Source organism: Hippopotamus amphibius, chromosome 1 (assembly GCF_030028045.1).
Source record: "Hippopotamus amphibius kiboko isolate mHipAmp2 chromosome 1, mHipAmp2.hap2, whole genome shotgun sequence".
Classification (NCBI taxonomy): domain Eukaryota; kingdom Metazoa; phylum Chordata; class Mammalia; order Artiodactyla; family Hippopotamidae; genus Hippopotamus; species Hippopotamus amphibius.
The window spans coordinates 189,919,414-189,935,776 of NC_080186.1; the positions used below are offsets into that span (position 1 = coordinate 189,919,414).

General features: G+C 40.8%; 1 protein-coding gene across 2 annotated transcripts in view; it reads left to right on the top strand.

Moving 5' to 3' along the window:
* The window catches only part of EFNA5 (ephrin A5), a 269,645-nt gene that overhangs the window by 160,447 nt on the left and 92,835 nt on the right, over positions 1–16,363 (top strand). Inside the window, exon 1 of one of the 2 annotated variants that reach the window (XM_057737849.1) lies at positions 10,384–10,502. The exons of the other annotated variant lie outside the window; for it this stretch is intronic. Coding sequence (XP_057593832.1) covers positions 10,465–10,502 — 38 coding nt within the window. The 5' untranslated portion in view covers positions 10,384–10,464. Of the gene's footprint in view, positions 1–10,383; positions 10,503–16,363 lie in introns of those variants that run through there. 2 annotated transcript variants of the gene reach the window in all.

Sequence of the window (16,363 nt, forward strand, 5' to 3'; positions counted from 1 at the left end):
TGAGCCATGCAGAGGAGCCCAGGGGACATCGTTTCTCAGAGTTTAGCATAAAGCCAAGAATGACTTGGTCCTAGGAGCCAGCCACGCCAAGCGTCTACTTGATGCTTTCCCCAAACCGTTTTATTTCAGCAGGAGAGATTATGGCCCAGGGTGAGGAGGAGAAGCCAAAAGCCCTGCCCCATCTGGTTTTTGTCATAGGTTTGCTGACCCAGATCTCTTTGCCAGCATATTCCTCCCCAAGAATCGGTCAGGCACTTAAGGAAGTTGCCATTATTCTTTAAGTATGTGCACTTGATTGCTTAGCAGGCCCAGAGCACACTGTATCGGCTGTTGTCTTGAGCAGGCGTTGGCCGCATTTCCCCAGGAAAGCCACGTTTGTTTGTTCTGCCACAGATCTGTTCTCCTGAGGGCAGAAGGAATGTGGGAGGAACCCCCTGTGGGAGACAGTTGTCTAAGAACTTGACATCCCCTCTTGGGGCCAAGTGATCATCCTTTGTGGAGATGCAGGCAGCCTAAAAATGGAGTAACTCTCTAAATCATTACCTCAGCAACGTGATAGGAACCAGAACCCCTCATCTTGTCTGTGGCAAAGAGCTGCAGAGGGGAGTATTTTTGTTTCGTTTTTAAAATTAATATGGGAGGGGGTTGTGTGGAAGCTGTCAAAGGAGAGATGAACAGTGTGGACAGGCAGTCGGGAGGGCGACGTCTTGGTCTCATCTCAGGCCAGTTCTGGACGTGCCCAAGGCTTTCCTCCCACCTTTGACTATACAGACCACCTGTGCCCTGGCAGCCTGTCCTAGAATTCACTTCTGCCTACCCTGGATCTGGCAGCCAGTCAACACCGGACAGGAGCCATTTTATGCCAAAGGCCGTGGGTATTTAGAAGAGCCTGGCTTCCAGGGATGTGTGGAAATGTTGCTTTTTAATGTTTTTTCTTTTTTGAGGGAGAGGAGGGGCCAAGAAGTTTCAAACTACTTGAGGACGTGTTGTCATGCCTCCTCTCAGATATCTGACAGGAGACTTTGCACATTCTGGGGATTATTTACTAAGAATGGATAATATTAATAGATCAGGAATTTGTGGATGCGTGCTGGGTCAGTGACATCATAAAAATAAGTGTGCCTCCATTTTCCTTGTCTGTGAGATGAGGATGATAAGCATATGAACGGAATAGTAAATGAGTTCATACATGTACAGTGCTTTGAACTGTGCCTGTGTTCAATAAATACTCACTATTGATGTTATGCGGAAGGCAGACTATACCAGTTATGGCCAAGGGAGTCACCAAAAAGAACTGATAGCTCATCATAAAGTACCTGCAGGTAGGTATTAAAGTTAATCTCTTTGCATGTGAAGGTCCTTAAAAAGTACAAGTTAATTTTCTCTTGCCAGTTAGCAGTCTGCAAATATAAATAAGAACAGTGGAAATGTATGACTTTGATTTTTTGGAGTCTTGTTATTTACTTGGTTTTTATTCTTGGAAAAGAAATTTGTGGCTGGGAACCGTTCTATTCAGGCAACTTGCTTTCATTGCCTGCAGAGCGGGCTGGTGGGAATGTGATGACTCTTGGTGGGGCCCAGCTGAACAGAAACAAGGTGTGGGAAACCCTCTGCAAATTACCTTACACATTCAGCTTCTGAGTCCTTTAATTTTTCGTATCAGTAATTCACTTCAGATAACAACTCTGGAGATAAAATAGGCCTTAGGGGTCGGCTAAAGGGAATGAGAACAAAGGTTTTATTGGTCTTTTATCTCCTGTTTACTAAAATGTGTTTGGTTGTAAAAGATAAAGACAAAACTATTGTGTCTGCTCCAGAAAATGAACAAATAAAAATAATTATTGTAGAGGGGCATTAGTAACAAATAGGATATATTTACTTTTCCCTAGCTGGTGGCTTCAAATCTCGACTTCATTATTTTTTAGCACTTTTTGGCTCTCCATTTGAAAATCAAACACAAGAATAGGCCTTAAGGCTAATTTTCTTCCTGGGTGAAATTGAGGGACCTGACTTATCCTCAGCCTCATTTTCTTCTATGAGGACCGTAAACAGGTGGCTTCTTTCTCTAATGGGATCCCAGTGTGTGAGAATGAATGATGTGGGTGATATTGAAGAGAATCAGATGCTCACAATAAGTAAAGGAAAGAATACGTATTTGCTTAAAGTACTGAATATTTGTCAATAATATTTGTCAATGATATGTTGGAGGAAAAAATAACATGCTTTGCTTTAAAAACACATTATCTACTTTTAAAAACCTCTAACTTTTATAATATTGAAGTAGGTAATGATCTTTCTGGCTGAATAGTACTCATAATAGAAGGATGACATGATTCTTAATAGTGTCTGCCTAAGGGCAGTGTTTTAAAGTCTTTAAAGCATTTTCATAAAATCGGTTGTGAATATTGGTTTGCTTTTTCACGAGGTCTTTTTAAGTTTTGGTAACTTTATGAGCATGGATGCTTTCCTTTAAAAATGATTTAGGAAAATTTGGTTTCTTGTTTTTTTTTCTTTTATTTATTCCTCCAAAATTAAGTTGTTTTTTAATTTTAAGTATGGAACACATGCACATGGTACAAAATTCAAAAGCTATGAAAGGGTTACACACTGAAAAATGTCTTCTTCCCACTCCAGCTCTCAACTCTGCAGTTTCCCCCTCAAGTGGCAAACCTTTGTTCATAAGTTTTGTGGGTACACAAAGAAAACCATAAAAATTGCAGACTTCCCTTATTACAGCTCCCAAGGGAGGGAGAAGAAAAAACACATAGTGGAAGCCTTTTGTATTGCCACAGAGAAAATGTTAGAATTAAGAGTCCTGCTGCTTGGCGCACATCTCATCTCATAATTTTTAATATGCCCAGAGGAAGAGCCTTGTCCTCTAAACTACCTGGAGGCGGTTTGGCTGGGCCATGGAAAATCCAGCGTGTGTCCTGTCCCCGATGGTGACAAAACCAAGGGCCCCTGAACATTTTATAACTGAATTCTGATAACACTTATGCTCCCTAATTCATAAATCATGTCAAAATGTGGCTTGAATGAGAATAAATGTAAAACGTGTTCTTAAGCCTTAAGCAGGCACGAAGCCCAGTTTGCTCTCTTGGAGGTGGGTGTTAAAGATCATTGAGTGAAAGGGTTAATCCTGTTTTCGAATATGTGATGAGTAGCATCTCTGAACGGTACCATAACACTGAGGGAATGGTTAAACATAATGTCATGCTGGCATTTGTGTAACTGGGATTAATACTGAGTTTCTTGTCCTCATTGCATGGTGGTCCAGCAAGTAAAGGTGAATCTGAGCATCTACTGTAATGCGTTGACCATGTGTGTGCACGTGCAGCCTTCCACACCTGTATCAGCTTCCTTCATCTGAGTAGGGACAGACACAAGTCAACCGTCAGTGGTTCCCCCGAGGGAACTTCCCTGTCTGATGTACTTTAGAGTGTAGGTGGTAGCTGGCCCCACCCTGTAAATGAGGTGAAGATTGTACCCCTTCACTGGCATCTCACTGCTACAGGCTGAGGGAGCAAGAAATGGTTGACTTCCTCTGAAATTATTGCTTTGCTGTTTCTTTTTTGGCAAGGGTAAAGCAACTCATAGAGAAAGAATAATTATTTAATTCAAAGTATGTGTGGGGTGGGTTAAAAATGAACATACTTGGGAAGGCATGGTTCTCGCTATGGGCATATGCTTTTTCTCCGTTTGTAGCAAATGATTTGAAAAACTGCTTATGTTCAGTTGCAGGAATGCAACAGTTATGTTAGACCTTGGGGATGGTAGGTGTGAGCAGGTCAATCAAGAAATGTTCAGAAGCTTCAGGGTCCAATTAAGCAAGTGCTAGGTACCTTCTCAGTTTACACTGGAGTAGTGCTTTCTCAGATATTCTTTTGGTTTTTTTGTTTGGTTGGTTGGTTGGTTGTTTTCAGGTGCTCTTTTAAAATTAACCCAAGGCAAACTTAAATCTGAACTTTTGTTTAAATTTTGTTTGGTTCAGTACATGAGTTTGCTGTAGATTAAATGACATATCGAATGTGTTAGCAACAATGAGAATACTCACCTTCTTGATAGGATGTTATGTATACCTTGAATTCTGTTTCAAGTACACATTCTACTCCGAAAGATTTAAGACGGCGTTCCACCAGCTTGAGTATGGGACAGTCTCTTAGGAGAGAGATTCTGGTTTTACTCTTAATATTTCTTTTAAGGATGTAATTCCACTAGATCATTGCGTATGAGAGCGAGCCTAAGGAGAGTCAAATTAAAACCAGGTAGAGCTTCAGAATGGAGTTCTGCTTTTGACTTGGAATTCATAAAACAATTAGATGCCTGTAGGACTACATGTTGACAGCTAGAGCTTTCAAAACAATGTTTCAACAAGAAGAGGCCCTGCAAGCCCTGCCCCATACTGCATAACCAGAGAGATTTGGGAAGGAAACACAATACAAGAAACAGGCACATCATTCCTTTACCTCACTCGTCATCTTTGCCTCTGGGGAGTAAGTGAAAAAGGTCAACGTGAAACAGATAATCAATCCAAGTAAACTTCTGAATAAACTTTGGAAAGAACAGAGCCTTGCACAATGTGAATAATTTGTAAATATTAAATGAATGAATGAACAAATGAGTGAAATTAGTGAATCAGTAAAAACTTAACCATATCCCAAGATGGGGGAGCAAATTTGCATACAACAGTTAGTATTTCTAGCTGCTTGCAGCTATAGTATATTTTCTTTTGTCTGTCCCATTGGCATTCTAGAAGCCACATCTTCAGCACAGAGCTCATCTCCTCTGTGGGAAAAACAAATCTTAGTCCCAAAATTTATATTTTAAATATACCACCATTTTTTGTAGGACCCCTGGCTCAAAACATTAATTTATATTAGAGACCCTGACACCTGGCGATAGGACTGTTAGACTCTCTTGGATTTCTACTTCCATATTTCCATAGGCATAACTCCCCCCTCCCAACCAAATGCATTTCCCATCTAATGCTGTATACAGTACAATAGCCAGCTACCTTGTCTCTCCAACCTCACAGCATAGGGAGTAATTTTTCTAGAACTAAATTTAGCAAATATTTGTTGGCACCTGTTATACAAACACTGTGCTTGTCGCTATAGGGGATACAAATATGATTAAGACACAGCTTCTGTTTTCAGGGAGCTTTTACAGTCAAAGGGCAAATAAGAGTGGTATAAACATAGCTGTCATTCAAGGCATAAGGTGCACAAAATTTTCATCATTTCCCTGCTCAAGAAATTATAATGACTCCCTGTCACCTTTTGGATCAAATGAAAAATTCCTGGTCTTCATAATTTGATACCATCCTAGCTACTTACATTTATGTTCTACTGTAGTTCTCTGCGGGGCTTCTGCCTAATACTGTCCTGAATACATCTATCCACACATTCCTTCCTTCCTTTGCTCATTCACTATTTATGCAAATACCACTGGTTGTCAGATACATGCTAGGGACTCTGGGGGAAACAAAAATAAATCAGTCCCTGCCTTGAGCAACTCACCATCTAGTGGGAAGAGAGAGACAAGAAAACAAAATTCTTAAGGAGCAGTGTGTTGTGTGATAAGAGAACACATGAAGTGCTGAGGGAAGACAGAGGAGATGGAGGCCTCACAGAGGAAGGGAATCTTGCCAGCAGTTGCTAAGGTGCTCATCAAGGAGAAGAGGGAGGAGAGAGCATCGCAAACAGAAGCAGAGGGAAGCAATTCATGGATGTAGAGCAGAGTGTGGCTTGATCAGGATGCTGGTGGCAGAAATATAGCATGAAACCGAGTGGGCAAAAATAACACTGGCAAAATTTGGGAGTCGGATGATCATGAGACTTGACTCCTATGCCAGGGAATATGTTCTTCAGCTTCTGTATTAGGAAAATACACCTGGAGCTTCAAACGCAGATGTGAACAGAAATGGATCTTAGAACGCTCTGGCAGCAGTATGGAGGGTTTGAGTGAGAGATGCTGGAGGCAGACAGGCCAGAGGGCTGCAATATTCCCAACCCAAGGGGAAAAGGCATTGAGGAGATCCTAAAATCATTTTCAGAGTTGCATCCCCTTGGTCTTCTGTGCCTTGGTATACACATAATTTTTATGACAGGATAGGTTGTGCTGCAGTAACAAATAGCCCCAGAATCTCAGGGATGTAACAAAGTTTATTTCACACTACAGGTAACTATTCTCCAGTCAGTGACTCAGTATATCCTCAGTGAGGCTGCTTCAGTGTTGTGGCTTTGTCATCTCAACACAAGCTTCCACGCAAGAAAACACGAGGGGTCTTACTTCAGCCCACAAGCAACTCACCTCCCCACTGCTCAGAACTCTAACTCTAAGGTAGTGGGATGGGGTATAATAGTCTGTGCTCCAAAGGAGGAGAAAGTAGGTATGCGTGAACCCTAGAAATCCCTACCACTCCATCATCTATTGTCATTTTTTCCTTCTATTTCCTCAGGATTTCTGTGTATTACCTGATCCATTCTCGACTATTAAGTTACATTTCCTGAGAATTATCATCTTGTTACTTCTTGTGGCTTGTTTTTCTAACTGCCTGAAACTGCTACCTTCTCAAGGTTTGTGTTTTCTGCATCTCAGTTTTATAGTCTCTCACAGGTCCTGACACTGCAGGACAAGCCGGAAAGCTAAGTGGGTTCCTGTGAAAATGCTTTGGACTGAATTTGTCAGGCTTGGCTTTTTTTCTATCCGATCCTAGATGCTCTTTTACACGCCGTCAGGAATCACCTGATTTGTTTTTCTTTTTGTTGGGGATTTCACATCCATCAGATGATTGGAATGGAAATGAATCCATAGAGGTTGACTCTGTTTTACTGTAAAGCCTTTAATGTTACTTTGCCTGGGAGACCCTCATTCCTTGTCCTGGCCCAGCCAAAATTGCACATTTGCCCTGAACGTGACATCTCCTCGGCCCATTTTAAAGGTGAATCTGGAAGTTGAAGGGCATCTAAATAGAAAACAAATCAATTGCCATCCCCTGTTGAAAATAAGCACACAAAGATCTCGCTTAAAAAAGGAATATTGCAGAATGAATTCATAGGCTGTAGAAGGTGAGGTCAGGACCCCTGGAACACTTTATCTGAAACAGTGTTTGCTTACCCAGACTGAGCATTTCCTCTTTTCTTGGTCAATCTCTGACTTTTTCTTCCCTCCTAAGTCTGACTTTTAAAATAAGTGAGAGTCAGTGAAGCAAACCCCCGTTCCCATTAGTTCCCCATAGAATGAAGGCAGAATAAGTATCTGTAGCTTTTGCACAGATTCCATAGGACGTAGGTATGGCTGTAATTATTTCTGGCCCAGCACAAAAAGCTAACAGATCAATTCACTCTTTCTCAAGGACCGATTCTACCTCAAACATTTTCTGCCCTGAAAAAAAAAAAAAAAGAAATTCATTCAGTAGTAACAGGGCTAGCTGTTTATCTGTCATGCGGCAAACTTGAAACACATTATACTACACACCTCAGGGGGTTCCTTTCCGGCTTCCACTTCTGCCTGAGAATTCGCTACTATGAAGTGTGTGTGGAGTCTTGCTTTCTTTTTTACAGTGCATTTGCATTTTAACGTTTTTCATCCTTCATAGCTAAGAGGGAATTTTCTTTCCTCTCGTCATTTCTGCCTCGGGACTGCTGTAAGTGAAAGCTGGGCTAAAACTGGGCCATGTAGTGCAGATGGAGTTGAGATGCAGAAAAGGGATTTGAATAGAAGTTCAGGGAAAAAGAACAGGGTTAGGAGTTCAGACCCTCATCTTAGATGTTTATTTCCTGCCTTTTCCCTTTTTTTCCTTATGTATTGTCCTTCTATTTCTGTTGAAATGCCTTTTTTTTTTCTTTCCCTCCCATCTTCCATTTTCTCTACTTCTTGGTTCTCCTTGGCACATTTATTTTTAAGATAGATTTGCCTCTCCATATACACCTCACTGCAGTTGCTTGCAAACTCTGCTGTCTCAGATTGTGATGCAAATGCAAAATAATCATAACTGTCAACAATAACAACTCCTCATCTTCTTTGTGCCCTGCCTAGCTGCCGGGGGCTTTAGAGGTATGCTCTGTAATCCTTCACCATCAGTCTGATTTAATTAATTTACCGAGGGCTTACAGCAGGAAAGTGGCAGAGCTGGGTTTCCTAGTGGTCTTACTCTCAGTGCTGACGTTCTTAGAGTAAAATCTTGCATAGTTTTCGTATCACTGACTCATAATCTTAAACTCAGAAGAATTCTCAGGAGACCATCTGGTGCTACCCCAGCTTTCTGATTAGTCTCTCTAATGCCAGTGGACTACATGCACGTCTGTCGCATTGGATCTATTTACATCTTCTATATTAGCTCTGAATCAGATCCTCAATGTGATTTGGAGGCTGTGCAGTGAGAAAGAAATTTCTCCCATGTTAACGTTGCTGGAAGCTGGCAACTTCATGTGCTGACTCCATGAGTGGTAGAAGCAGCAGTTTGGAGAACCAGGCGTCCCTTCTCACTCTGGGCACCTACTTCATAATTCTCAGAAGACTCAAAACCATTAACCTTGGCAGGGGAGCAGAGAGAGCTCCTGAGCTCAGCTTGATAGAGATGCTAAAGGTGTTCAGCAGTTGCAGAGTCGCAGCTGTGTTACCTGTTTTGCACTAATTAGGAGTTACCATGAATCTGCTTGACAATTAAGGACAGAGTGAACTTTAAGGCAGATTGGTGCCATGGGACAGTAAACAGTTCTCAGGCAAGCAAAATGAAAATTTGCACCAAGTACTGTGTTTTACTGTGACTATAAAATTCCTTTAATAATGTGGATTCAAATGTATAAATAAGTCTGAAGTAGGTTTTCGGCCACTTGGAAGGAGTTTCTCTCAGGGAATAACATTGCTTCAAAGCCTTAGTAGTGCAAGGAGTTGTGTGTTTGCTGCATCATCTACCAGATGAATAATTATTTCAACACCAGCCTTAACCAGTTCTTGGATGTCAGTTACCTGGTTTTGGACTAATATTTCATAGTTGTAACAGCCTAGCAATTAAATAGCGATCTAGAATAGGAAGGCACAAAAAGGCTCTGTTTCTCTTAAAAGTCATACTTGATGAGCCATATTTTAAAGGTGAAACTTTCCCAGCTTAAGTTTTTGGTTCTTCCTTGTTTTTTTCCTCCACCTAACTTGTGCACACATGTATCTGTTACCATTCACTTGGCTGTAGGTCATGAGGGCCATTAAATTGCGTTCTTTTGGTGGGCCATAAAAGTACCTGACGGCAGATTTATCTAGGCTCTGTTCTTGAAGGACCTGATGCTAAGTTTTAGGCAAAGCGAGAGGGTCTTGTCATCATCCAGAATCTAAGAAAGAGACAGCAGCCTAGATATGACTTACAGCTAGGATTCGGGAAGATGTGCAGAGTTTCGGGGAAAACCTGCATGTCATGAGGTGTCGTTGAAAACTGTAAATATAATTAAGCCAGGTGGATTCCATGACAACAGAGAGGATTAGGGCCTGGGTGGATCTGGTAGACCCCTGAGACCTCTGCGAATAGATGTCAATTTATTTATACCCCTTCTCCCCCAGGGAAACAACAACAACAACATAGTTTGATGTCTAAATGAAGGAATCTCTAGGAAGAAAAGGGAGATTATATTTGTTAAACTGTATAAAAAAAATCAGAAGATAATATGGCTTTGTTCACAGTATTACATAAAGAAGATTAAAGACGAGGAACAAGCTGCTTAAACACTGTAAACTAATTAGTTCTACGAATTGTTTTCCCGAGGTTCATGAGATATGAAACATTGGCACCAGTGCGTGAAATACACTCTGCCTCAGTGCTCTTTTCAATTTATTTTTCTGTTAGTGTCATATGTATATAAAAAAAGAGCAGCCAAAAAGAAAGAGGTTACAGAAGGAGACCAAAGCCCGTCAGATGACGGAGGCTGACATGTTGTCATCTTAAGCCTGGCGCGAGAGGGTCCCCCCTAATACCCTGTATAAATACCCGCTTCGTTTTCTGCCATCACAGGCTACATGGCGCAAATGATGTCATGACAAGGCCCAGAGGAGTTCCTGCTGCTCGGAGCACTCTGGCAGCTCCCAGGGCAGCAAGGCCGGATTCAGCAGGCGCCTCCTCGTTTCCCAGCAGCTGGATCTTTCCTGAGAGCAGGAGACGGGGATCCAGCGTGCGCGCAGGGTGGGGGGCCTGCCACCCTCAACGTCTCGTGCCCTTGTTCACACCAGAAATTTACTCTGTTTGTTCTAAAATGAAATATCTTCCAGGTGGAAGAGCAGCGGAGGCTAAGTTTTTATTCCCAAAACAACAGATACATATATTTACTTAATTTCAACTGGAAGAGCAAGCTTTTTTTTTATGTAGCACATTTTCTTTTTCAGAAATATAAGTTAGAGACTTGTTACTAGGACAGTAGATGAACTCTGGGGTCACCCTGACTCGCCATCATCTCGTTTCTGCGTTTCTTCCTGTGTATGTTGGACAGAAACAGGGAACAGGCTTGCTTCCTACGGTAAGCTTTCCCAGGTCTCCCAGTCAGAACAAATCACTCCTTTCTCTGTATGCTTAGAGAACTAGGTATAAAACTGCGCCCAAGAATACCATCCTCTTTCTTTTTATTTTACCATCAAACTTCTTAAAGGCGCAGTTGCTTCTGTGGTTTCTTCCCTGGCTCGTGGCCCAACCCTGTGGAGAAGGCTGTCTCATCAGCACCTCCTTGTCATCAGGTCCCTTGATCTCAGTTCTCTTGGAGCCAGGCTGTGATTCCCACCAGCTCCAGCATTCAGTGCTGCGGCCCAGCCTCCTTTCGGAAACTCTCCTGAATCCAGGAGCACAGCGGGGTTTCCTTGCTGCCCAGTCCTTATTTCTGGCTTTTGCCTGTAAGAGACTCTCGTTACTTGCTTCCTGCTGCACATCTCTGATGTCTGTTTTGTTCACTGTTGTATCCCCAGTGTGGTAGGAGCCCAATAAATATATGCTGCATGAATTAAAAATGTGACTCTCCCTAGGACGGCCCCCTGTCAGCTTCTCAGGCCCAGGAAGTCAGTACCATCGCATACCATTTCCCTTGTCTGCCAAACCTCCTCCTCCTTATTTGTTCGCCACTTTGCTGGCTCTCCTCCTCCTCTGGATTCAGCTTTCGGTCACCATCAAGGGCTCCTTTCTGCTCATTACTAAGCAGGCCCGCATCCTGTGAGTTTGGCCTCCCCGACGTCTCAGTCCTTCCACTCATCTTCTCTCCCCTGATGAGGCCCTCATGCAGGCCATCAGCTCGTCTTCCGTGGACAACTTACAAGAGTCTTGCAACTGCCTTCCCTGAGGTCTGTTCATCCCCCACTCTGCTCTCAGAATGACTTCCCCCAGGCACAGATCTGAATACGTTGAATAACAGAAGATCACTCCTTGTCGTAACAGAGTCAAGACGATCCATGATCCATGATTAACAGCAGCCGAAGCTCCTTTCAATCTGGCACTTGTTTATATGTCTCACTTCACTCTCCACTATTTCTGTGTCCTCCCGCGCAAGCCCACCCTCCCCGTGTCTCAGCACCTTGATTCTGCTTAAATTGTGGCTTCTTTTGAGAAGGCCCCTTAGAAGCCCTCCTTTAAGGTGGTTTTGCCTTTCGTGCACTTACCAAAGGGAATCAGGTGTCTGCATAACTCCCTTTACTGAACACCTCCCCTTCCAATAGAAAGCTTCAGAGGGCAGAGTCTGTGACATTGGTCTTTTTTTTTTTTAACTCTTTATTGGAGTATAATTGCTTTACAATGTTATGCAGTTTCCACTGTACAACAAAGTGCCTCAGCTGTATTTATACATGTATCCCCACATCCCCTCCTTGATATCCATCTAGTAGCTAGGACAGCGCTTTACATGTAGCTTAGTGCATTACATTAAAAAAAATGAATTCTAGCCTTTATTATACTCTACTGTATGTTATAGTTGATATTGGGTAGTTGACATTTCTTGGGCCCTAACACTAAACTCCTTAGGAGCAGAGAGCATCTCTGATATATCTTTGTGTCCTTTCATAGGGCAAGAAGTAGGTTCACACAAAATGTGGTTGAATTTAATTTTAAATAAGATGAGTGAATGTTGACTGGATAAAAATGCAGACAGAGCTACTAGCTATATGTTGACTTATGGAAAAAATCCTTCACTTTGAGCATTAGTATATATTTCATTAAGCAGTCATATCAAAACTAGTAATATGTTGGCTTTTCCAATTTCAACTAGGGCCTGTGTGTGTGAAGCATATCTGTAGGGCACTTTGGACTTACAAATATGTATTATTCTGTGTTTTCTAATGACTTTTTAAAAAACTGATGTAAGTAGGCACTTGTAGGTTTTAGACATCACATTGTAAGAATTAAATCAGCACTATTCCAACTGAATTTTATGTAGTATTTTACCTTTTTTAATAGAGGAGTATTTTCAGAGTGTAAGTATTGTACTCTGGAAACCCTATTTCCTTGTTTTTCAAAATATACTGGTAGGTTTTTGTTTGTTTGTTTGTTTTAGTGCTTTCAGATAGTATAGTAAATTTTTTAAGAACGAAGGCTCTGGAGTCAGAAGCTCTGAGACTCAGTTTTCTAATCTGTAAGATGGGGCTCATCATGATCCTGTTTCATCAGGATACTGTGACGATTTGGGACAGTACCTTTAAACTCTCAGAGTACTTGGCACACACTCAATACATGGTTAGGTGATATTATTCTTTAACTGGGATTTGTATAGAGAGGGGGTTGTGTGTTTGGTGGGGGAAGAAAACGCTCATGGACTTCCCTGGTGCTTTCTAATTCATCAGCAGCAGTGGCCATGAGTGACTCCCCAGAAGAGTTGGGTCTCCTGTAACCTTAAAACCCTGTGGCGCTCGTAAATCACTTTTTTGTCCTGAAAAAGTATAGCTATAATTTAGCTTTTAAAAAAATATGTTTTCATGTATTGAGGTCAGTGCATTTGTGTCGAACAGTTGAAACCTGATAAGAAAAATCAAGGGTAGCCTGGGCACTGCTCAATTATTACTCCGATCATATTTTAATTAGCCCCAGATGTAAAAGGAAGTGCTATTTTTATTATCCATTACCATGCACTTGCTTACATATTTACCCTGGAGTGAGAGGTGTTTTATTAATTATTTTGTTGGCAACCAAGACAATAGTTCTGACTTCTGAGTTGAAAGTTGCAAACCGGTTTAAACACTAATAACCATCATAAAAAATGAGCAGTGCTATTTACTAAACAGGAGCAATTCCCTACAAACTACATGAACTCATTGTTCACATGAAGTCAGCCTTAATTTTTATTCACATTATTCCAGACCCCATCACTAACAAATTAATTTTTTAATCCAAGTTAAAATCACTTTTTGAATTTGAGGCCTTTTTCTCAGCTTTATTGAGGTATAATTGACAAAATTGTAAGATATTTAAAGTGTACAGTGTGATGAGTTAATTTGAGGCCTTTCAATTGATACGAATTGTCAACATGTATTTGCATCTCTTTTAGTATAGTACACCTTCCTGATCGAAAGGTTAGCATTGCTTAATTATATGTGTTTGGAGCAGTGTGAGAAAAGTATAACAACTTCCATAAATAAAAGGAAGGTTTCATTTTAGAAAGCAGACTAATGAACTATGAGCGAATCTAATGACAGCAGTAAATGGGAGTATGAAAAGAATTCAGTCCTTTCACGAAAGTAATTAAATACTAAGGGACTTCTATTGGTTCCAGAAGTAAACTCAGGTGACCCTGTCTTATTTATTGAGACTGATGAGCTCCAGTTGGTATGTTTATTCCCTTGCCCCTGCCACTTTTCGGCATTTTTTACATGCTGTCTAGAAGTTTGCAACTTCCATGCTATATATTTTTTCCTGTCTGACTTTTATGACTTTCCCCATAAAATGTATTGGTTGTCTGAGTCTCACAAATCCTAAACTACTTAATGGCTGTGGCTGCATCCATTATGCTGTTCTGTGTGTTTGTGTGTTTTTTCTCAGACATCTGTGTAGATAGCTTCTGAAATTTACAAAACCTTTGTAACTAATCCCATAGGTTGACCTGAGCAGGGGCAGTGTTTGTTGCTGCTAATTACACAGTGCAGACCTTTGGGAAATAGGCCCTTCCTTAATGATGAATTGGAGCAAGCAACTAAATATTCCTGGAAAATGCTGAGTTTCACTGGCCTAGGTCTTTGTGCCTTTGGATCCCCTGCCTGCCTCTTCTTTCTCCATAGATGTCTGGCCACTGTGCTTGATGTGCATGTTAATTGGTGGATGAGGAAGAGAAGGGAGAGGCTTTCTTTAGCAACGGGGTGTAAACAGACATCTGCGTTGATAATGCACAGGTGGATTATTAGTATGACATAATGAGTAGTATTTCTATCTTGGCGTTATATATCTATTAGGGTTTTTTTTTTAAGGCCTTTTTCCTTACTAGGGCTTGAGAAACCTGCTCCTATATTGCAGTGGTTATCCTTAAAAATGGCCAGAAATCCCACTGCTACCAATCAGTTACGCTACCTCTAAATATCAGCCTCTGATTGATAGCTTGTTAAAGTGAGTTTCAAAAACCAAGGGGAACTCTCTTTAGGATAGGTATGTAATTGATTTAGGGGGTATTGATTTGCATAATTTAGCAAATAAAATACTCTGTAATTAAAGGTCTGGAGACGTTTACCTAACTTAAAAAAAAATTCATATCTTGTGGCGTGGATTAGCCACATAAGAACCATCCTGTAAAAAGGAAACAGTACAGCTGGAAATTAATCAAGAGAACCCAATAGAGAACTCTGAGAACCTTTCACCTGGTGGCTTGGTTATTACTATTGGGTCCACCCAAAGGAGGGTAGGATTATATAGAGAAATAAAAAGGATTTATAACATGTATCACCAAGAGACACCTGCAAAACAAAGGGATGTAATAAATGCAATTGCCAGGGATTCTTTTACAATTACTAATACATTATAGAAAACTGTTTTCTAGGGTAGTAATACTTCACATAAAGTCCTCTTCCAACATGCCTCTTTTGCCTTTTCATAGTTGCATATGAAATTTTAGGTCTAGATTGGCATCTGAAAACAGGCCAGAAAGATAAGGGTTTCCGCACTTGTTACTCTCTTGATTTCTTAGTTCAAAAGATTATAAACTATTTCATCTGTTTTAGAAGAGAAAGCCCTAAGATAGGTACAGTGAACAGATAACTCTATTTTAGTTCTCCTATTAGTCTGTTTAATATCCACTTTACATACATTGACCTATCCATTAAATTTCTCCTCAGATTCTTACCAAGAAAATCTTTCCCTTTCTTGATAAGCCAGTAACTTCCCCCTTTGCAACTGTGTGATGCATTGGTCCCTGTTTTGTTTTGGCCACCAGCTAGCTCAGCTAGGTTTTGTGTTCACTTGCCACACAGCATCTCCTGTCCACTGCCCCAGCGCTTACATGTAGCAGTACATGCTCCATAAGTACATACTCAAGCAGCAGGTGTATGACTTGCAGTTGTTTTTCATTAAAATTGACTTCCCATTCTCTTTATGTGTGGCTTTTCTTGTTTTTAAACTAAGATGAAATGGTTTCATTAGGTCTGATTCTTATTTGTGAATCCCATCAAACTGTTTCATGAAGGAGTCAAGATATAATAATAAACATGAAAGGAATATGCTTTGTTGTATATGATAACAACATGGTTTGGTTGTTACTGTGTATGTGTGTGTGTGTGTGTGTGTGTGAGAAGATACACATTTTAAAGGCAACTAAATGGACTAAGAATAAAGTATTTCGTTAAGGAGTTAGACTCAAAAAATCTTGACATACAGAATTCTAGGAATTGGAGTGGTGGAAAGGTAATGAAGTATTTCCAAATTCTATTCAGATATTCTCATTGAACTGGTCATTTCATTTATAGTTAGTTAAACCAGAGGGGGGAAGCAGCAGGAATAGGAGGGTCTGTTCTGAAACTCGAAACAAGTCAGCTGATGGCTCTGTGTATCAGTAAAACAGCACCAGATCCCTGTTTCATGAGGGAGTCATGAAAATATAAACTTGTCAAGGTTTACATATTTCCATTCTAAGTATTATGTACTCTGTTTTGCTCTCAAGAGTGTAGCTCTTTAAAAGCTCTCAAGCTGCCCTGGTATCTTCCATCTCATGTTTTATTGATTTTCAAACTATACCATTTCAAACAGGTGCCATGCTGCGAAAAACATGAACACAGTTTGAAATTCACTCTTGTAAAATATTTCGACATTAGACATTTGAAAAGGAGCTGGGAAGTGTTGATATTAATTAACAGCATCCCATTGCTCCAGAAACAATTCAGCCTGGGTATTTTGAGACACTGAAGTAACGTAATCTTAGGTAGAACAATCCAA